At 37.6% G+C, this 22690-nt stretch overlaps 1 protein-coding gene across 1 annotated transcript in view; it reads left to right on the forward strand.

Moving 5' to 3' along the window:
• Nucleotides 1-22690, forward strand: part of KCNH8 (potassium voltage-gated channel subfamily H member 8) — a 360674-nt gene that overhangs the window by 208334 nt on the left and 129650 nt on the right. Inside the window, exons 4-5 of the mRNA XM_008709154.2 lie at nt 3038-3165; nt 8120-8360. Of these exons, the coding sequence (XP_008707376.2) occupies nt 3038-3165; nt 8120-8360 (369 nt within the window). The remainder of the gene's footprint in view (nt 1-3037; nt 3166-8119; nt 8361-22690) is intronic.

A 22690-nucleotide genomic window follows, 5' to 3' on the forward strand; every position in this document is an offset into this window, starting at 1 on the left:
TATATATATATATATATATATATATGCTTATGTGTTTGTGTATATGTGCAAATTACAAATATTGCTGTCATGAGTACTTTGTATATATTTTTAAAAAATAAGTTGCTCCCTATTCTATTTGTGATTTCTTTTTCTTTTTTCTTTTTTTTTTTTCAGACAGGAGCCATCAACCCAGGAGCATTTTAAATTCATTTCTCTGCTAGGGAGATTTTATTTTATTTCATTTTATTTTATTTTACTTTATATATTTATTTTCTTTTTCAGTGTAGAAAGGGTGGTTTTATTAAAACACAGGGACAGGACCTGTGGGCAAAAAGAGCTTCCTCTGCTTGGGAGATTTTTAGACACATTGGTTAGAATGATTTTCAATTCAATCCTGCACAAGAATTAGATTGTAATGAAAACGTTTTAAGGAAAACTTCTTTTCTTCCATTTAGAACCAAGATCAAGATAGATATGTTTTTTGTTTTTTTGTTTTTTTTTTTTTTGCTATTTCCCTTTGAGGGGCCCTTTTTTAAGACTAAAAAAATTACTGTTGTTTCCTTTGGAAAATCTCAAGTATTAATTAGATTTCTCCACGGAGAAGGGAATTGGCTTATTATCTGTCATTAGTCTCTCTAATCTGGTCCACTTGGTAGTTACCATTGTAATTCAACCTGGCATTTTGATACCAACTGGTAGAAGCAGCCCATGGGCCTTTCCCACCATATTCCTATAGACATGGTTTTTAAAACTCTGGCTGTTTTCATATGTAAATACATTTAAAATTATGCCTGGCTGGATTAATAATTACATTTTTAAAAACACTGTTCAAGAATTCTGTGTAGGGGTCCCTGGGTGGCTCAGTCAGTTGAGCGTCTGCCTTCACCTCAGGTCATGATCTCAGGGCCCTGAGACTGAGCCCTGCATCGGGCTCCCTGCTCAGTGGGGAGACGGCTTCTCCCTCTTCCTCTGCCTGCCGCTCCCCTTGCTTGTGCACACGCTCGCTCTCTCTCTCCCTAATAAATAAATAAAATCTTTAAAAAAAGATGAGTTCCGTATAGACCAAAAATCTGAACACATGAACACACGATCTTAACCTTTAACAAGACAATGAAATGTGCTTGTCCAGCCATGAGTTTCCAAAACAAAGTGCCCCTTTTGATGTTGTTTTTGTTTCTTAATCTGTTTTTAGTGATTCAAGCCTATAGTAATGTATCGTATTTTATTTTAAACATTCTTTCAAAAGAAGAAGCAAAAGGTGAACAATTAAAAAAACCCATGTAACATCAGATTAGACTTTTGCAGGGAATAAAACACCCTATTTTCTGGTCATTAAAAGCATGCCAGGGTAGAGTGGGAATTGGGTGCAGTTAAAGTCCTTGAAAGACTTGGAGTCCAATCTCAGATGGGCAGGGACAACGATACACATTACTCTAAGTGACAGTCAACAACCAGGCAGTATTCCTGCTCCCACTATGTGTGGGAGGAGTAGGAACTTTGAACCAGTCCAGCTTCACATACTGCCTCTATTCCTTACTAGCTGCGTGATCATATTAAGCCTTTCAGGTTTCTCATCTATAAATGGAGGATAATAATACTAATCTCAGTGGATATTTATGAGGATTAATTGAAATAATAAATAGAACAAGGATGGGCACACAGTAGCTATCGATAATAGTTATATGGTTTCCCCACCATAGCAACCAAACCACATCATTTTTATGAAAGAGAGAAATCAAAGAGCCTTTGTAATACTACAGAGATTGGATGATGAAGCTTAGATAAACAATAGTTTTTAATTTTTATATTTTGCACTCACTGTAATATAGATACAATTTATTTAGGATGAAATTGTATGTTGACCGACTAACCAAATAAAGACTAAGTGTTTCTTAATGTCATATAACATTTTTTATTCCTCTTGGATAGTAGCCCTTTGGGAAGAAAATAATAGCTGGATATCTACCTAATTTTACTGAAATAAAGTCCAATTGGATTAAAGATATAAATGTCAAAAATAAAAAAAAAATAAAGATGTCAGAAGAAAGCATGCATAGACTTTTAAAACAATGTTTTAGTGAATGGCAGTTTGGCTACGCAGGACATAATGTCTAGACACCACAATGGGTACATCATTAAATCTGACAACATAAAAATTAAAAATTTCTATACTGAATAAATAAAATTCAAAGACGAGTAACAAAATGGGAGCACTGTTGGCAGCATTTATGACAAGAAAATGGCAATTAGTACACAAAGAGCTCTTGCAAGTAAATAAAAAAATACCAATGTAACTTTAATACTGGCAAAAATAATATGAATAGAATTCATAAAAATAAATGCAAATAACATACATATTTAGAATGATTTACAAGTTACTTTGAGGTGAAAAAAGATTATGTAAAGAGTTTTTATGGGGTACCTTGGTGCTCAGTTAGTTAAGCGTTTAAGTGTCTGCCTTCTGCTCAGGTTGTGATCCTGGGGTCCTGGGATTTAGCTGCCTCAGTTTCCCTTCACCATGGGGAGTCTGCTTCTCCCTCTCCCCCTCCCCCTGTACATGCTCTCCCTCTCTCTCTCTCCCTCTCTCTCAAATAAATAAATGAATGAATAAAATCTTTTTTAAAAAAGAGTTTTTCTTGGAAACTTCCATTTATGCAAAGAAAAATAAATATAAATGTTGATATAGCATTGGAACTGGAAAAATACCAAGAAAAAATATTGGGAGCTGAATTAGGATATGAATGTTGAATAGCAGGAAGATAGGAGTAATGTTTTTTTGACTTTTGATGTAATGTTTTTCTGAACTGTTTGAAATTTCCTCTATGCTCCTGTATGTTTTACTGTAATTTAAAAAATTAATGCAGGTAATATGATGCCAAAAAAATATATAAATTGTAAAGAACTAAAATTAAATAGATGTCGTTAGGAGGCAGCAGGTAAGTTTAAGTGTTGAAAAACATGTACTGTGTGTCTTGAAAGGCAACTGTCAAAACTTGACTTTCTTGGGATGAAATGATGCATTCATTGGTGCTTAATGAGTTTTATTTTCCCCCAGACAGAGCCAAAGGAAGATCAAGAGCAGGGACCCACTTTGACTCAGCCCGGAGACGGAGCCGAGCGGTCCTTTATCACATCTCTGGGCACCTACAAAGAAGAGAAAAGAACAAATTGAAAATAAATAATGTAGGTGGTATGTGTGTACACTACGAATGCTAGAGTTTCCCCTGGTGCCAATATTTGATTCACTAAAGAAAGGCTCCAATTACTCATTTATTGGCTTTCCTAGATTTTTTTGCACTTTGGTTTGTGCTTTCCTATAAAGAATAAACTAGAAAAGGTCAGCAATCAGGAGGCGTTTCTGCAATAAAAGTGCTTAATCATAGTGTTATCACAGCACAGAGATTAGAATATCACTGTAGTCAGTACAATACGGTACAGGGGACGCTGTGAATGGGGACATACTGGTTACATTTTATGAACAAGATGATGCACCGAGTCATATTACACATTTGTAGTTTGTTGGTTAAAATTTCTCAAATTTAATTTTAGTTCCATCTATTTTGCACTTTATCTAATTTCACTTAATGCTTTTATCCAGGAGGACAATGAACAAATCAAAGTCATTACTCCATTTAAAAATTTACATCTTATATAAAACAGAATTGGAAATTTCACACAACAGAATATTCGATTTGAAATTCTATGCTTCATATCATACCATTTTGTCAAAAGTTGCACTCGTGGTAAATGACAGTAGGGCTACTTTCTGAAACCTGGTACCAACTGTCAAAAGCCCCAGCAAGTCACTGTGCTTCAAAAAGGTGAACCTCTGCACAGTTTTGCATGATACACATCTTACAGGGTTTCACGCAAAGTTTATAATTAGTTCTTAATACTGAAAGATGTCACTGAGAAACCCAGAACTCTTGTCTGTTTGGTTATAGGTATTCAGAGATACTTTTTCAAATGATGGTAATATCATTCATGTGCACTGTGGAGTCTTCAGAACATAACATCTTTGTGGGATGTGTGACTATGTGTGGTAGATACAAATACTCAGGATCTCATTTGCCAGTGACATTAGAAAAAGTCACATCAAACAAGCAGAGCTATTTTGGAATCAATCCAAGGTCCAGAAGTTCTGGGAGTTAGGGACCCAGGGGGTTCCTTTGGCATCTTCCTTTTTCCATGGAAAGCTGGAGACTAGCTAATACACGTGTGTTTATGAAACAGCCAGGTATCAGACATACAAAGTATCCGGTTCTCTGTAGTGGACAGAGAAAGGTGCCCGAGCCCTGCGGGGTGGGAGATCGGACGAGAAAGTGCTGCAAAGCTCCTTCTGCTTCAGTGTGATTTCTTTCTGGAAACCAGAACAAGCTGTTTTGATCCATTTGTTCTCTAGGACCGCCACCCATGCTGGGGCCGACCTGCCAGGCATCACCATTAAGAGTCACACCCTGCTTATTTTGGCCTGTCTTAGTATAAAGATTTTCTGGGGAAAACTGTGCCTTTGTGTCACATTGATTTGCTGAGAGTCCAGGGATCCACTTGAAAGAGTGACCACCTCTTGATCTATGGATCCTTCCCCTGGTCCCTATTTACATCTCCCTTCAGTTACTAAGCCAGCCTTAGTGACGTTAAACAAGTTCCAGGAAGAAACAAAGGTAACCGCATCTGGGCTTGATTCTATGCAGGTCAACCAACAAAGCACCTAAACAAATATTAGCCAGAGATTCTGTAATGCTGAAAGCTGACACTATCTTCTACCCTTTAGTTGAAAATCATTTAAACATAGCAAGTATTACTAAGCTTCAAAATGTGTTTGCTGAACACGCTGTTTTTCCCTTTAGATCCAACAAAGTACAGAAGAGTACTTAAAAATCTGATTTAAAAGATCCTAATTCCCATCACTTAGCTAATTTGCTAAATTGCCAATCAGTTAAGAAATACAAACATGAGGAGGGGGAACATTAAAATAATACCTAGTAAGTAAGGAGGTCTAATCAACAAAGTGACTCCGACAATACAGGTAGTATCTTATTTCTAAAAGCAATGTCAAAAATGAGGACTGGCCCTGTTCACTACCTCTTTTCAAGGAGAGCAGAGTGGCTAAAGACGGCAGGAGGAGAGAAGGAAGAAGAGGAAAAAATGATCCAGACCGTTTATCAGCTGCACAATCCATTTTGGGGGAATTCTGGTTATAATAACATCCACACACAAATTCTCAAGATTTTTACAACTCTTTGCTCTTTACAAATTCCTTTTACTTACATCGTATTATTTGACTTCTATAGTAAGCCAGTACTAGATATAATTCTTATTAGTTCCATTTTAATGATGGAAAAGAACTTACTCAAGATCTCAAAAGTAGAAGCAGGATGTGGGCCCCAGCTGTGAATGTTCTGACTCAAAGCCACAGTGCTCTGATACAGTTCTGTGGAAATAGGAATACATGATTCAACCATAGGCAAATGAACTCATCAGGACATTAGCACGGCTTGAGGATCAGCATGTAACACCTTTGAGTCCTGGCTCTGCCCGCCGGGTACATCTTAGAAAAGGTACTGAATTTCTGCTTTCTTTGATTAGTTACTCTGTTACACAACGACGTGATGCTGCAAATGTGTCTAACGCAAGGAGATGTTAAGATCACATGAGCACTTGGGAGCTTGAAAGGAGAGTGCTTTAAATGCCCAAATATTACCAGCTGGGTACCAGGGGCAAACGCTTCCCTGGGACTTGGTGCAGTGATTATCGAAACATTTTCCCCCATCTCTTTGCTCATGCAAAAGTTAATTTCAAAGAAAAGTTACAAAAATGGTTTAGGAAACAGTTACCTTAGTTAGGCTTTTGCTTTAACCATTGTGTTTCAATAATTTGGAGAGGTTAAACCGCTAAAACACCACTGGTACTAAAGAATATGCTTCGAAATTAAGAAATAATATATAACTAAAATTGAGAATAGTTGGTTGCATTTTTCCTTAGGCAAACCCCGTGTTTCAGGGTTATAAATAATAGATCTCTTTCCCCCAACGTGCTAAAAGCATACTTCCCAATTATAAGAAATTTTCTTCCATTCAAAGGGTTTTGATAAAACTTTACGAATCTGGTGGTGGGAGGAGAGGAGGATCTATTTTTTTACTCAGGTGAACGTGTCACAATGTACAGGATTTGAGTTAAAAAAACTCTTCACAATTTAAGCCTAATCTGAGGTATAATGAATTCTTAGTATCTTTTAAAATAATTCGAAGGGATATGTTTTAAGTACCCTATAAAAAGGAAATAGTGTGATTTATTTCCTGACTTTTGGAGATAACTGATATATTGCTGACTTCTCGCGTCAGCATCACTAATGCCTCATGATCCAAAGAAATCCAGCATAATCCAAAGAAAATACTTCCTGCGTTTTCCCAATCCTCACTCCCAGAGCTGGCATCTCCCTCAAACAAGGTGAAGTTTTAATCTCTATAATATGATAGCAAAAGACTTACTCAGATAGAAATTGAGGTATTTCCCCATGGCTTCTCTACTAATGTCTTATATTTAAAAAAGAATTATATGAGAATCCATCATGTCCTTCTGTAAGTAGAAGTACTTACAGGTGATTAATACTTACGGACCCTAACTATCTCTTCTTCTATGCACCTACCTAAACCTTAATGAGAAGCCCAATAGGTGTACTTCACCCTCCTCTTCCCGGTTTGGTGCCAAAGCCCATCCTTTACATTTATTTCTGGAAACTAGGGAATGAGGCAAAAGAGGCAGGTCAAGTTTCAGGGAATTAAGTGGAACAGAGATGCAGTGGCAGATGGGCATCAAAGAACCTTCTGGAAGTAGTGAAGTAGTCCCTCACCACGAAATCCTGGCATTATGAGGCACCTGTGTGGGTTGAGTGAGAATATTAACAGGAAGTAGAAATGTGTTGAGAATGCCTACCAAGGGAAAAGGTAGGGGGTGCATTACTATGAAGGTAGCGAAAATATTTGGTCACTCACAGTTATCACTAAAGAGCAAAGTATTCCTGATGGCTCTGACCTTTCTTGAATCCTCAAGTACTTCAGGAACCCCTGAACATTCCACATGAATTTGCCCTTTCCTCAATGGCTGAAACAAGAAAACACACCGTGACCTGCAAGTCACATGTATTCCAAAACTTTTAACTGCTCACTTCATTCAACTTAACTTTCAAATTTAAGTTTCCATTACCGATCTTGTATTTCTCATTAATTGAGGTCAAAGCAAGGTCTGCAAGTATCTGGTCATAGGCTTGTCAAATTTCCACACATGCTATTGTTGGCCTCCCTTTGTCTCATAGCAATAAAGGATAGTTCCTCAATTTGGACTGCTTTCAAAGTGAAGTGCTTTTGCAGTTATAAAACTCCAGCTATTCTTCTGCATTTAATCAGCTGCACAGTGAACACTGCCTTTCTCCTCCTATGACTTCAATAACTCTTAAGTAACCGCTTCTTACTTTGCCATCTTTACAAGGGCTAGCTAGTGTCAGGATGAATCCATGCCAATCAAGGGTATGAGATGTGGGTTCCCAACCTGAAACTTCATCAACAACCACAGCGCAAAACCCAAGTAGTTAGCACAACCTGGTTATATTTTGGAAGAAATGTAAATAGCTATTAACCATAGAACATTGATTATATATCTCTATATCCTTTTTGGGAAGAAAAACGGTAACTTTGCTATTATTAGAAGAATTCCGGGTCAAATATACCCGTTAGATAAGGACTATCATCTCAGAACTACAAGTATATGGAATGGCCCCATGACAATAGAAATATAAATGTATCTTTGTGTTTCCAGTGTGTGTAATCCTTGCAACTGTGGATGTGTACAGGTGACATTTTAGGTAATGATCTTTTTGTTCTTAATGAACAAAGTCTAGATTATTCACTTAACATTCATGACTAAATTCTGCATATTCCTATTACTTACAACAAAGATCTCTGCTCAGTTTTAGTCTGTACAGCTCTACTTTTTGCATCACCAACTTCTAAAAGTCGTTTGTAAAATGCATGGGCACTGTGTGTATGAGTGACCCTCCTCACAGAAGTGTGGTTGAGGCTGTGTGATCCTTGCTTCTAACGTTGTGTCTCCCTTCTCTCCTTTTTGTCTTTATCCACAGAATGTTTTTGTAGATAAACCAGCATTTCCGGAGTATAAAGTTTCTGATGCAAAAAAGTCCAAATTCATACTTTTGCATTTTAGCACTTTTAAAGCTGGCTGGGACTGGCTTATTCTGTTGGCGACGTTCTATGTTGCCGTGACCGTACCTTACAACGTTTGCTTTATTGGCAACGATGACCTGTCCACGACTCGGAGCACAACAGTCAGTGACATTGCAGTGGAGATTCTTTTTATTATAGGTAAGAACCAACGGCTGCTTTCCTAGAGGATTTGCATAGAGGAAGTAAGTGTGTTCCAGATTTTTCTGACATGAATTTGAACTAAGATCCATTTGCATGGGCATGACTAAGCCTCTGATGCAAATTCTGGAAAAGCACATATTTGGATTTCTGAAAATTGCCTCTTCCAGCTTTCTCACTGTTCCTTTAGCCAAATAGATCTAAACCCATGTTTTGTGTTTCTATCCTTGTTTTGTCAAAAATAGGCTAAAAAAGACTTAATGGCTATTTTGTTGGTACTCTCATATCCATCATGATCTTAATCGCACAGGGTCAGAGATGGGGCTTGGCAAGAACCCATCAGTGGTCTGATAATGGTCCAGTCTTGGGCATGATTCTCATACCCTTCCATGCCTTTCTGGCATTTTGGTGGCTGTTGCCATAGGTGGCCTGGTTGCAGAATGAAGGATTACATAAGGCTTCCAGTCAATCAGGAGAAGCAGGGAGTATCTGATTTTAACTTAAAAAGAGGTCCCAAGGGATGCTTGCTAAGAATATTTATCTCTAGAATATTGGGAACCTCAGCTGAAGCTGTCTGTGCTCCACTCTTATAAGCCTCTTCCTATTTCCCTGTCCCTTAAGTCTTCATCTGTTCAGACCAAAGCCTAGCTCTTTCTTGTTCATTCTAAGACAAATCCTATATCTCCATTAAGGCTTAGATTGACTCCCTGTAGAGGTAGGAGTGTGTGTGTGTGTGTGTGTGTGTGTGTGTGTGTGTGTGTGTAGATTCACAGGAAATTGCAAAGGTAGTAGAGAAGTGTCCCTTGTCCCTTTCATCCATCCCTGTGGAATTCTTGACCATCATTGGTAAACTGATACCTGCTTCTTTACATGGTCATGGTGATAGAGGGCAACATCCTTCTTGTAAAGATGAAAAAATGTTTGGAAAATGTTTTTGAAAGGTAAGTGAACAAAGAAATGAGAAATGGATCTTAAAAGTTCAGAGAAAGAAAATAAATGAGGCAGATCCAACCCTCATTTCAGTGGTGATGGTACTTTTTTTCTCCGTGGAGCGGTAAAGCTTCGGGGCCAGAGTGAGTTCTCCAACTGAATGTTAGCACATTTTCTCTGGATGAGTTTGTATGCTCTTGGTGTGGCTTTGGCACCACCATTACCATTGCATTTACTGGGAACCCCCCTCAAAGCTGTTAGGACCCCTGCTCCCACCCCAAAAGTGGTGGCTGTAGTATGGGTAGACCACTAGATGGCAATGTTGTCTACTTGGGTAGCTTGGCAAGGCTGCAAAGTCAAGGAAATAGATCTTTAATTTTTTTTTTTAACTTAAATCATTCCTCATTGGAAAGGTGTAACCATAGTAAAGCGATATAAGATCACTGTTAAATGGCAAATAACAGCATTCCAGCTAGTGAACAAATTGGGTGTATCCATACGCCAGTCCACTGTGGTTTTATATCCTTTTACTTTGCTAACCTTCATGTCTTCTACCCACTGATGACACACACAAATATTAGCCCTCTAAAAAGACTTCCTGTGACCCGTTCAAAGTTCTCAAGAACTTGAACAGTCACTCAACATGTCTATTATGCCTGAGTGTCTGCCTAACAAATATTTCATATCATTATTATTATTATTATTGTTTACAATTCTGTCATGCAGACACAGTTGTATCTTGAACTTCCTACTCTTCCTTGCTCCTAGATATTTGAAATTCTAAGGGCTTACAAGCCACTTCTGTACTATATGCTCACTGGCCAATGATGACATGTTTCGCTCAGAACTGACACTTATGAGAAAGATATTTTATACAATTTTGGGGGGTTGAGTTGGTTGGTTGGTTGGCTTTTTTTTTTTTTTAAGGCTGCTTTCTTCTACTAAACCAAGGAGTCTGGCTTGCCCCCTGCCGGTTCCCCCTAAATCTTCTGTGTTGTGACTGACATTTCTGCTATGCTGGGCCAGCCACATGTTCCTCTAGTTAGGCAATACCCATTCCTCACTAGCAGCATGACAAAGAAATGGAAATTCACTCCTGTTTTTATGCAGTTTACCTTCTACAAAGATTACTTTAGAATTTTGAGATTTTGGCTGCCAACAGTTTCAGAGTGATCCAGCCTGGAATCCCTTCTTGACTGACATATTTTCATAAGCAGTAAAAACTTGACTGCTCTTTGCTATGGCTGCCTTCCTGCTCTTTTTCTTTTAAATGAGTTTAAATGTATCTACAATTTGTTTTAACAGATTTGGGGAAAGAGNTGAGAATTTCTCTTAAGTATGTTTCCCAGAACCTTTATTCTATGAAATATTTTACAAAGGTGACCTAAAAATGATCAATGAGAAATCAATCAAAATAATAGGAATAGAGTGCATAGCCTGTAATACTGTATTTTTACAATACTAATAAGGCAGTGCTGGTACCATTTAGTAGGTATTAAGTTGGTATGTGTGGCAAAATCTATATGTATATTTAGCATGTTTCTTTTCTATTTATAGAATAGTGTTGTTAAATTGGCATCTTATAATCAACTGGGTCAGAACTGTTAAAAAGTAGTTTAAAAAGAGGTTTGGGAAGGAAAGGCTTTTGTATAGCAGAACATGACGCTTTCAAAACATTTTCTTATTTGAACCACTCTATAGAAATGTAAGGTAATGTGATTATTTTCTAAATGAGAAAAATTAAGTATTCCATGAAAAAAGAATATATAGTAAAAATGAAACTTGGAAGATAATATATCTCCTTTGGTGATTCAAAATGTGCATTACCTTTATAAACCCTCTGAGAAATTCCATGTTAAAGAAATGTTTAACTGTGATTAATCCGGCACCTTCTAATGTTATTTTTACCTCCGAACTCATTCCTCTCCGGGCCACTAAGTACAATTCTTTTGGGAAGACTGACTTAAAAATATTCTTCCCTGATAAATTCACTATAAAGTATCTGAATGTTATTATGCTAGTCAAACTATACATACGAATGGTGAGCTTGAATCTCTCCTAACTACTCTCTTCATCTTAAAATAGATTGTTTCGTAAACCACATTAATTCTTTAGGATCAATAGGGCACAAGGTTTAACCGTAAGTTACAAAGTGGTTATAAAATAACTTTTAGTTTGAAAATCATCATGTATAATTTAGCTGCTGACTCAAAGCCTTACAGAAACCTAAAATGAGAAGTGACCTACTCGTGATTTATCTAATCCAGTCTTTCTTACTTTATGTAAAGGTGGGAAACTGAGCCCTAGTGATATGCCCAAGGCCCTATAACTAATTGGTGGTACACGCAGGTCTCCTGGTTATCGGATCAGGTTTCTTAAGGGTTTATAACCAATACGATTCCATTTTCTCCGAAAAATTCTACTCAACTTGCTTTCTTTTATTTATAGCAATGAGGCAGAAAATGAGAGAAAGTGCCAACTTCCTTCTCTTTCTTCCATGAATGCAGAAATTAATAGTTTTAATCTTTGAAAGCTTGGTGGCAAAAACTGGTATGCCCATAGGTCCAATAACTACTTACCCCATTTCCTTATCAGAAACCCAAAGAGCCCAATTTTGTGCAGGCAACAGTACCCTGGACCCATGGAATGAATTATGAGAATTCCAAGCCAGTGGTAATTCCAGTCCCCTTAGCCAGTTTCAGGTGTAGGGGTAAGTATGTGACCAGTCCTATCCAGTAGGATATATAGAGATTGTTTCTATGGAATCTTTTGGAAATTATTTTTTCCTCTGAAAAAAGAAGAGAGACATATGGGGGAAAATATTTGTGTCCCTATTCCTTTGTTTCCCCTTAGGGTGTGTGGATGGAAGGGTATGATGTATTGTAATTACTACAGCCATCTTTAATCACGAGGAGAGACATAAGAGAGAGGGTGTGGACTCCTGGTTTGGTGATATAATAATGCTCCTATTATTGGGGCGACTGTTAATTGGATATTTTGTTATTGATAGCTACATCATTCTAAAATTTTTTAAAAGCCACTGCTCTGTCATCTGTGACCCCTTGCAAGGAACCATTTGAGAGGTTCAATGATAAATCCTTTCCAGAGGAACAGAACGCACTTTCTTCTGTCATTCCACTGTGAGCCTATCTTAAAATCACAGGCTGTGCCCTAAAGCTGTAACTCTGACTTGGTTTCTCTAAGAATCCTTAGAAAGCTAAAGGTCAAAGGAAACATGGTGTGCATTTGTACTTTCTGTTTACTCTCTATTCCCCTTAGTCATAAAAGAACAGTTGAGAGTCATGTGGGATAAATGACAGTCATACATTATGTAGACCGTACTGGCCAGGACTGAACATCTAGCCTCCTTACTACCGACCACGCACCACCAGTGTTCCCCAGTTATTATGACAACCCAAACACCTCATACATATTCAAAAGGTATTTTTTCCTCAATGTTATGTTTTTAAGGTTATACTTTGTGCTGATTTAGGTAGTTCTATTTCACTGGTTCTCAGTGGGAACCATTTTAGAAATATGTAGGTTTGACTTTAATTCATTAATCAGCACTACTAATCATTCGATGTTTAATGCTTTTTTTTTTTTTTACTTACTCACAAATGATTTACTTATCTACAATTTACTTATCTACAAATGATTTTACCCCAGCTAATGAATAGAACTCTACACATAGTTTGTCTTAGGAGCATATATTTATATTTTCATTTCTGGTTATTTCATTTTTTTCTCCTTCTTAATGCTCTATTAATTAATGCTTCTATTCACTCACATGTCACCAAATTTTGCTATCTCAGAATCTTTCTTTCTTCCTCTCATTTAATTATTATTATAACCTTGTGACATCATTAAAGCAGGTATATCTGTTTATACATAGGAAGGAAAAGAGAGAAAACATAAGCAGTTTATCCAAGATCCAGCTGATTACTGACCAAGCTTGGACTAAAATCCTAAACCTGCTTGTAAAATGGATAGTAGCATTATTGTGAGGATTTAGTGAGGTTATTGTATTAAGAAATAAATTTACTCACTGTTTAATCAGTACTGATAAGTATTGTCAATAATGTCACCAAGCCTCTGTCTCTTCAGTTTGTTTAATATCCACTATTTTTCAGAAAACAAGCACTCTTTAATACAAACTGAAAGTTCGGCTAATCATGGGAATAAGGTAGACCAGAACATTCCACATCCCTTAGCTTTCAAGAACACGAGTGTCTGGGGACTCATTTACCACTTAAAGGATCTAAGGCTTTTATAGCTACTTCGACAGATTTGCTTAGCATCCTTTTAGAAAAGCTGAGAGAAGGTCTCTTACATCTGCCCAAGTCAAGGCATCCTTTATTTGGCATGCACTGAAAGGACCACAAATAATATTAGAGGCCATCATTCCAGGTGCATCTCCCAACCATTCTTCCATCAGCACTTGTAGGAACAAGGAAAAAAACAAAACAAAACTGATCTTCATTTCAGCTCCCCGTCCTTTCGCCTGCCGTGCTCTGATGAGGCCTGAAAGGCACTAGCTGGGCTTCCAGTAACAGTCGAGAAGGAAGTCATTAGCTAAAGGCTTAATCACTAGCTTTAGAGTATTGGAGACTTCTCTCTGTTCAACAAATTCATAATTTTACTGGATCTGTGTTCCAATTCTTCTCTTTTGAAAGATTATTTATTTGAGAGAGAGAGAGATCGAGCAGGGGGAAGGGCAGAAGGAGAGGGAGAGGGAGAGAGAATCTTTTGAGCAGACTCCACACCTGAGCTCGGATCCCAAAGGCAGGGGCTCCATCTCATGACCCAAAAATCACAACCTGAGCTGAAACCAAGAGTTGGATACCCAACTGATTGTGCCACGCAGGTACCCCTGTGTCCAGTTTCTACTGATATTTGTAGACACATGATTGTTTTATAAAACTTCTTCCCAAATCCTGTCTTTATTGTGCATAATCTTTATTGATATGCCTTTTCCCACTTAATGTGGAACTGAAGAGTAATGTTCTTATACCATTCAACTGTAGTTTGTTACTCTCCAATAGAAATTCAAGCCTCAAAAGAAATACTTTAATTCTTGGGGCGCCTGGGGGGCTCATTTGGGTAAGTGTCTGCCTTTGGCTCAGGTTATGATCCCAGGCTCCTGGGATTGAGCAACCCATCGGGCTCCCTGTTGAGCAGGGAGTCTGCTGCTCCCTCTCCCTCTGCCTCTCTCCCAGGCTTGTGGGCTCTCTCTCTCAACTAAATAAATAAAATCTTAAAAAAAAAAAAAAAAAAAGAAAAGAAATACTTTAATTCTTTCAGCGTTCTTGCATGTCTTTTTCTGTTAGGATAAAATATATAAATCTCAGTGGAACCTCAAAGACTATAGACATTTTATTGCTATTTTATTGCACAAGCAAAGTCAAACTTAGTCATTTTCCTGAAAATTGCAAACAAAGATATGTCATTTTCCCATTTAGTCAGATGACTAATAATAAAGATACAGACTTGATTACTGAAGGGAAAGATTTCTAACAATAATTAAGGTTGAAATTTCATGGTGATGAGGAAATTCAAATAAATCTTAGCACCAAATGCTTTGGGCATCTTGGTATTCCCAGACTACATATTTAGAAGGCTTAAGTTAGCATTCATTTGTCTCTTAGTATTTGAGCCCCTCCCTCCTTTTACTCTCTCCTCCCATCTGCCCCATTCTTCCTCTCCTGCCCTCATCTACATTTTTTCTCCTGTTCTCCCTCTTCCTTTCGATGGAAACCTACACAGCCATATACCCCTATATCTGCACCCCCACATCCCTACCCTTCACATTGATCTTGGATTGAGTAATAGGGTCTCTAAATAAGCAGAACTCAAGATGGCATTCATAGCCATAGCTTAGATTTGAGCCACTTGGGCATTTTTAGGTATTTCTGTCTCAGGTGGGCGTTTTTAACCCAATTACAAGAATATCCCTTCTATATATTTCCAGATAATACATTTGGAGTATTAAATAAGTGGAATGTGCTATATTGAACACTAACCATTGACTAGACATGAATCAGTACCCACTTGGCTACTGACCAGCTATTTTCTGGTGAATAAATTTAAACCTGAGGTTACAGCAATAATTAAACAATAACAACAACCAAAAAAATCCCAGAAAACTACTCAGCCACTTCAGATTCCCACAGAAGTGTAACATACCCAGTGTCTTATCTCAAAAGTGAAGAGATTTTGTTTGTCAGAAAGCCTTGGGGAAAAAAAAGAGTGCATTGAACAGTAAGGCACTATTTTCATTTTTGTTTTTAAGGGCCCCCAAATAGGTTGAGTTAAAAGTACCTACTCAAGGAAAGACTAATTGCATTTATTTTTGCAAATAAACTGTCAGTTTCATTGTTGCTTCTTTAGGCTTTTCAGAATAAATGAACCTAAAAATTTCTTGAGGAGTAGTTCATCTTTTATGTATGGATGGTTGCATCATTTTAGGATTGAATTATATGGAAAGGTTTTAAAGTTCATGTAAAATGGGCACATGGGTAGGTAGTTTTTCAACCATGGCACTGTTGACATGTAGACCATGTTAATTACATAAATTTTAAAATAGAAACAGTGGAGAAAACAAAGGGTCGTCAATCACAGCCACCCCAGCACCAGTGTTGTTTCCATATTCAATCTTTCTGGTTGTTGTTTTCCCTGTTTATTTTCATGTGGTTGTGATCATAATCTACACAAATTTTGGTGACTTGTTTTTTCACGTAAGATTTTTATGTAAGTATTTCTCTGTTTTATAAGTGTTTATAAACATTTAATAGAAGCATTATATTCCATTCCATAAATGAACTCTTCTGTTTACTTAACCATGTCTTAATTGTTACACATTTAAGATGATTTTTTTTGCTACTTAAAAAATTATAATGAACATCTCTGTGAAAAATATATTTATTCACTAGCTCAACAAATATATATTGAATGCTTATGGTTTGCCATGCAGTGTTTTAGTTGGTAGAGATAGAATAGCAAAACAAACTGAGATCCTTGCCTTTATAGGATTTGTATTACAATAGAGATAAACAGGAATAAAAACAAATAAATGAAATGTATAAGATGTCAGATAGTAGTGAGTTGGATGGAGAATAGTAAAGCAGAGAAGGGAAAAGAAATGGGTTGCAATCCCAAATGAAGTGGGCAGGGATGTGAATTAAGAATATGACATTTAAATAAAGACAGAGGAAAGCAAGGAAACAATCAACTGTGTGTCTCAATGAAGGATATTCCAAGTAAAGAAAACATCATATGAGTTTAGAATTATTTTAAGGGGTGGAATTATTAGGCCAAAGAATATTAACATATACACCTTATAACATATTTTCACAGTTTCATTTTTAATCACATTATCCTCAGAGCATTTATTAGTCAGTAAAGCTCTAGTTGAAATGCAAATGCTAATATTTTTTATACTAATTATAGGCGCATGTCACTTTCTAAATTTGTTTTACTACTAAACAGTCATTTCATTTAATGGAGTAATTCAGATAAAATAGTGTTATTAATATTGCATCATCGTTATTTCTTTCTTTCTATTTTTTTCCTTAGGAGATTAGATATATATGGAAAATAGAATTGTATTTGCCTGACAAATATAAAACTTATTGCGTGATATACCTGAGTCCATTATGTTTATATCTGAAATGTTTGTGAGATGGTAGATTTGGAGGAAAATTGTCTTAGCGCACGTCTGAGAATGATGCTGCCCTGTGACTTACATACTACTGTAAATAGACTATGAGAAGGAGCATGTGCTCATAAAATATGAAACAATAGTGCTTGTTTTGAACAGGGCAAGGAAATTAAAAATGGAATATTACTAAATTTAGAAATCCAGAGGAAAATTGTGAGTTCTTGATTTAGAAACTTATTGCAGACTACCAAGGGATTTTTTTTCCATTTGCCTCTTACCAAACATGAACTCTGCTATGTCATTCTCTCCTTTTTCCCCCTTTTTCAAGTACGTTTCCTTACAGTATGAAAAAAATCATATTCTCTAAGTAAAAATGACATTATTTATATGATTTATATTTCCCATTTCAACCTATGCATTTTGCATTTGCCAATTAGATTTTTTTTTAAAGATTTTATTTATTTATTTATTCGACAGAGATAGAGACAGCCAGCGAGAGAGGGAACACAAGCAGGGGGAGTGGGAGAGGAAGAAGCAGGCCCATAGCATAGGAGCCTGATGTGGGGCTCGATCCCATAACACCGGTATCACTCCCTGAGCCGAAGGCAGACGCTTAACTGCTGTGCCACCCAGGCGCCCCCAATTAGATTATTTTTAATCTCCTCTAATTATGCCAATAGTTTTAAGATAAAGAAATACATAAATAATTTTTAAAGCAAGTATATATTGAATATATTGAGAAGTTGTTTAAATATTATATTTCGTTTTTTAAAATATTTATTTATAGAGATGGGGGAGGGGAAGAGGGAAAAAGAATCTCAAGCAGACTCCATACTGAGCGTGGAGCCTTATGCAGGGATTGATTCCACAACCCTGAGGTCATGAGCTGAGCCAAAATCAAGAGTTGATGCTTAACCCATTGAGCCACCCAGGCACCCTTTTAAATATTTTAGATAACAGAAAACATTATGGTCACCTGGGCCTAGATGCAATTCATTATGTATTGTTTAATTCATTAAATTTTTGTTGAGGACCAATATGATGTCACTCAAATGATTGTGCACGACAGTTCCTCAACATAGTTTAGAATACCCTTCATGGTCTAGACTCTTATCTTTTTATCTACCGTCACTTTCTCCTTTTTCCTGTGGCTCCAGCCATACTGGACCACCAGCAGTTCTTCAATGGTGCCATTCCTTGCATACTTTGTATTTTTATATCTTTCATAGTTGCTACTCTCAGAAAAAAAAGGAGGACAAGACATCTCCTTAGCTCTTCTTTATCCAATAAAATTCTCCTTATCCTTGAAGTAGCATCTTTGGTCTCTTCTACAAGATCACCTTTTCAACTCTTCTTACCCCTATCATCAGTAGTCTAGGTTAGGTTTCTTTCATGCATCATTTAAATGCTTTCCCTCCCCCACTTTTCAGCCCCATATCATAATTGTCTGTTTCTTCTCTAATCCACACATATACCATAAACAAACTATGAGCTCCCAGAGGACATGGACTGGATAATAATATATTTATTTCTCTAGTTTCTCCAGCTAATACATATCTGACCCATAGTAAGCAGTAGATTAATGTTTACTTACTACCATAGTGCAGACAAACAAAATAGGAAGTGTGGCTCATTGAGTTGGGCAATAGCCTTCTTTTCCAAAGTCAGGCTCCATGGCTTTTTCATGTGGTCTCACAGACGGCTGTTCTTTATTTTTAAACAGTATAGTTCACTTTTTTTTAAAAGATTTTATTTATTTATTTGAGAGAGAGGCAGAGAGAGAGAGCATGAACAGGGGGGAGGAGGGGCCAGAGGCAGAAGCAGACTCCCCGCTGAGCAGGGAGCCCGATTTGGGGGTCAATCCCAGGCTCGATCCCAGGACCCCAGGATCATGACTTGAGCTGAAGGCAGATACTTAACTGACTGAACCACCCAGGTGCCCCAGTATAGCTCACTTTAGAGTAACTAATCCTTAACAAGTCAGTGCCAATAAGCAAACAGCAGGTAGCTTGAGAAATCCCACAGGTTGTGGTACCCTGGCCTGCCTTTTGCAAACATACCAAGAGCTTCTCAAGGCCCTGCAAATGGTTCACTAGGGTGAGTATGAGATGAGCTCAGCAATTCAAAAAGCTAGGTATTAGATGCCATCCATGTCTGGCAGAAGAGAGACCTATAGATGTGCATAGAAGCAAGGAGATGCTAATCTCAACTTGGCTGGACATCCTACCCACCAGAAAATTAGAAATCTTTCTTAGAATTAACTACTAAGAATTATTTAAAGGCAACCTTGACATAAAACTGATTCCATACTTTGGGTGATGAAAAGTGTATTGAAGAAATTGAAGGTGTTCTCCTTATATTTGAGAAGCTTATATAATGATTGGGAAAATTTGCCAAAGTGTGAAAAACTTTTAGCAGACAGTGAAAGAGCAGTGGCAGTCTTGCTCCAGGTTGTGTAGATGATTCCATGACTGCAGGAAAGACATCTCTGGTGTATTTTGAAATAGATGTAAAACTGGTCAGTATTAGTCATGGAATGTGAAACTGTGATCAGAGAAGTTGATAGGAAAGTGGGGTGAGAGACCATGGGGGCTGAACATCTGGAATGAGGATGAACTTACTCAGGTGGCAACAAGAAATAAGCAGTGCTTGTGGTTATTCATCCATTTCTTCTACCTAAGCCTGGCCTTACAAGCAAAATGAAATTTGCTGCTGGACTGGAATGTTTCAAAAAACCCAACACAAATAGGGCCATTGAACAAAGACCATCCTCTCAGAAGCAGAGCAGAGCATGAAGACACTGGATTCCTGGGACTGATTGATGGTGCAGTAAATTGATGTTGCATGTTTGAAAGTGAGCATGACTGGGAATTCACTATGATAGTAATAAGATAGTCATCACCTTTTCCTAAACTACTCACCTCTTCCCTTCTTGGATTTTCCCATGTCCGTGAATAACATACGGCTTTTCACAGATTCCTCCCTCTCCCTTAATCCCCCAGTAAAATCAAGCTCAAAGTCCTGTGTGGTCCACTCCTAACCATCTATTGGTACACTGTCTCTTCTTATTCTTCACCTTAACTACTTCAGTTCCAGTCACCATCAGCTCTGACTGGACTACCATCCCCCCTGACTAACTTTCTTCCTTGCCTACACTCCTAGGATCTATTTACTATGCTAGAGTCAGGTTTTTGTTGTTGTTGTTTTAATATAATGTATATCAGATCATGTCATCTCACTGCTTGAAAAACCCTTCAATCACTTCCTAGTCTTTTTTTTTTTTTTTTGAGAGAGAGAGAAAGTGAGAGGATGCACGAGGGGCAGGGAGGAGCAGAGCGAGAGGGAGAGAGAGAATCTTAAGCAGTCTCCATGCCCAGCACGGAGCCCAGTGTGGGGCTCGATCTCACCACCCTGAGATCATGAGCTGAGCCAAAATAAGAGTTGGTCAATTAACTGGCTGAGCCACCCAGATGCACCCCTATTCTTTAACTTTAAATAAATGCATAGTTGCAGCCCCTATCCTCTTTCTCCTTTGCTTTGATAACTCTTATTCATCCCTCAGGACAGCTCACTTGTGATCTCCTACCTGTCTGTCCAATCTTCACCTTCTAAGTCTTCATCTTCCAAGTTAGCTATTCCTTTTTGAGTATAGCTATTCCTCCAGAGCACTCGTCACATAACTTTATAATTTCCTGTTTATTTACCTATATCCCCTACTAAATTACAATTTCTTTGAATGCATTAAAGGAGTATTAGTATTCTTTGTACTCCCCAAATCCAGCCAATACATGTACATATTAGGTGATCCATAAATATTGGCTGAGTAAATAAATGAGAGGCAATAATTATTAGTTCCATTACTTAAATAGAAATAGAACTTAGAAAAGGTAAAAAGACAAAACAAAAACAACTTTTCAAAGTAGACACAGCTACTAAGTGCAAGGACTGAAATTAGAACCCAGTTTTTTTTTTAAAGCCATTTTTTAAAAGCCATTGCTCATGCGTCACCTGGGTGGCTCAGCCAGTTGAGCCTTGGACTGTTGGTTTCAGCTTGGGTCATGATCTCAGGGTCATGAGATTGAGTCTCACATGGGGCTCCGTGCTCTGTAGGGAGTACGCTTGAAGTTCTCTCTCTCCCTCTGCCCCTCCCCCCAAACAAATGAATAAATCTTTTAAAAAATAAATAAAAACCAGTATTCATCCCAAAGAATCATGACATAGTATCATATCATCACATTTAACCAAACTAAGAAGATAATTTTAAAGAATAAAATACAAAAAGTACACATATTTTAAATTTACTAATGCTGTGCCCATAGCATGATTATTATTGCAGTTTTCATGGAAATCAGTAATTTTGGTGGTATTCCTTTGGAGAACTTCAAAACCATTTTATTTACACTGGAAAATCCAAAAAGTATAATAATGAAGCATGAGAGACTACGGACTCTAAGAAAACAAACTGCGGGCTTCAGAGGGGAGGGGGGTTGGGGAATGGGATAGGCCGGTGATGGGTAGTAAGGAGGGCACGTATTGCATGGTGCACTGGGTGTTATACGCAACTAATGAATCATCGAACTTTACATCAAAAACCAGGGATGTACTGTACGGTGACTAACATAATATAATAAAAAAATATTTTTAAAAAATCAATGAAAGACAAAAAAAAAAAAAGAAAGTGTGGAAAAACTTGAATAATCTGGAATGGCTCAAAAGTCTAGAATACTGAACAAGAAGCAATTCTTCTCATTCATCTTTTTGGGAGACCAATAGTGAACAAAAAGGGAATGTCTAATATTCACAACTCTTAAAAAAATGTGAAGACCTAATAAGGTCATTCCAGGGATGTAGAGCAAGACAAGGCATGAGAATATACAACCATAGAAGTAGATGGGAAAAGGTAGATGGAATGTTTCTTGCTGTGCATGAGTTGATGATAGAAGTAGAATAAACTACAGGGAAGTTAACAGCTTAGCAGACAGCAAAGATACTATTTTTCATAGACTGGGAACAACAGATGCTAGTGGAAGAGAGGCCGATGAGGAGGGGAGGTTTCATATTTGTGGTGCTGAAACATGTTACTTCCACATAGTGCACTTCAGCATCAGGATCCATCTGGTGGTGTGCATTTGCACATGTGCGTGCACACACACAGACACACATTTTTAAGGTTCCTAATCAGGACATTGGGTGGATTTGTGCACATGTTTTGGGGAGATGAGGAGGGATGGTCAATTTCAGGTCATCTGGATGTCTCTTGAAAGATTTATTAATCCAAGGATGGTTGTAGCAATAAAAAGAGCTTTTCTTTTTATGGGACTTATTTATGCTAAACCTCATTCATTCTTTACTTGAAATTCAAAGTTCAGTGGTTGTCCTGTGCTAAATCTGTCAAGTTTATACGGGGTGACCTCAGTGGATCATGCTAATGCCTTGGCTTTGAGCAAGCAACACCAGGAGGCTGAACACCCAGGAGCTGTTGCAGGAAGGGTTTACGTTGAATTGATGCTGACCAATTTTTAGCTGAAGGTTGTAAAAGAAAAACTACTGCTTAGGAGTGTTACTATTCTTAGAAGAGGTTGGAGAATTAGGTGGGTCCCTTGCTCATAAACACAAGAGGTCACATTTTGATTGGACTGTCAAGACCAGCTACCAAACACTATTTCATGGGAAATGTTAAATTACTAAGTTAATGCAAGGATGAGAACAGTGGCCTTAGCTTTGTGTATTAGTTAGGTTC

The sequence above is a fragment of the Ursus maritimus genome, unplaced genomic scaffold (assembly GCF_017311325.1).
Source record: "Ursus maritimus isolate PB19 unplaced genomic scaffold, ASM1731132v1 scaffold_20, whole genome shotgun sequence".
NCBI classification, from domain to species: domain Eukaryota; kingdom Metazoa; phylum Chordata; class Mammalia; order Carnivora; family Ursidae; genus Ursus; species Ursus maritimus.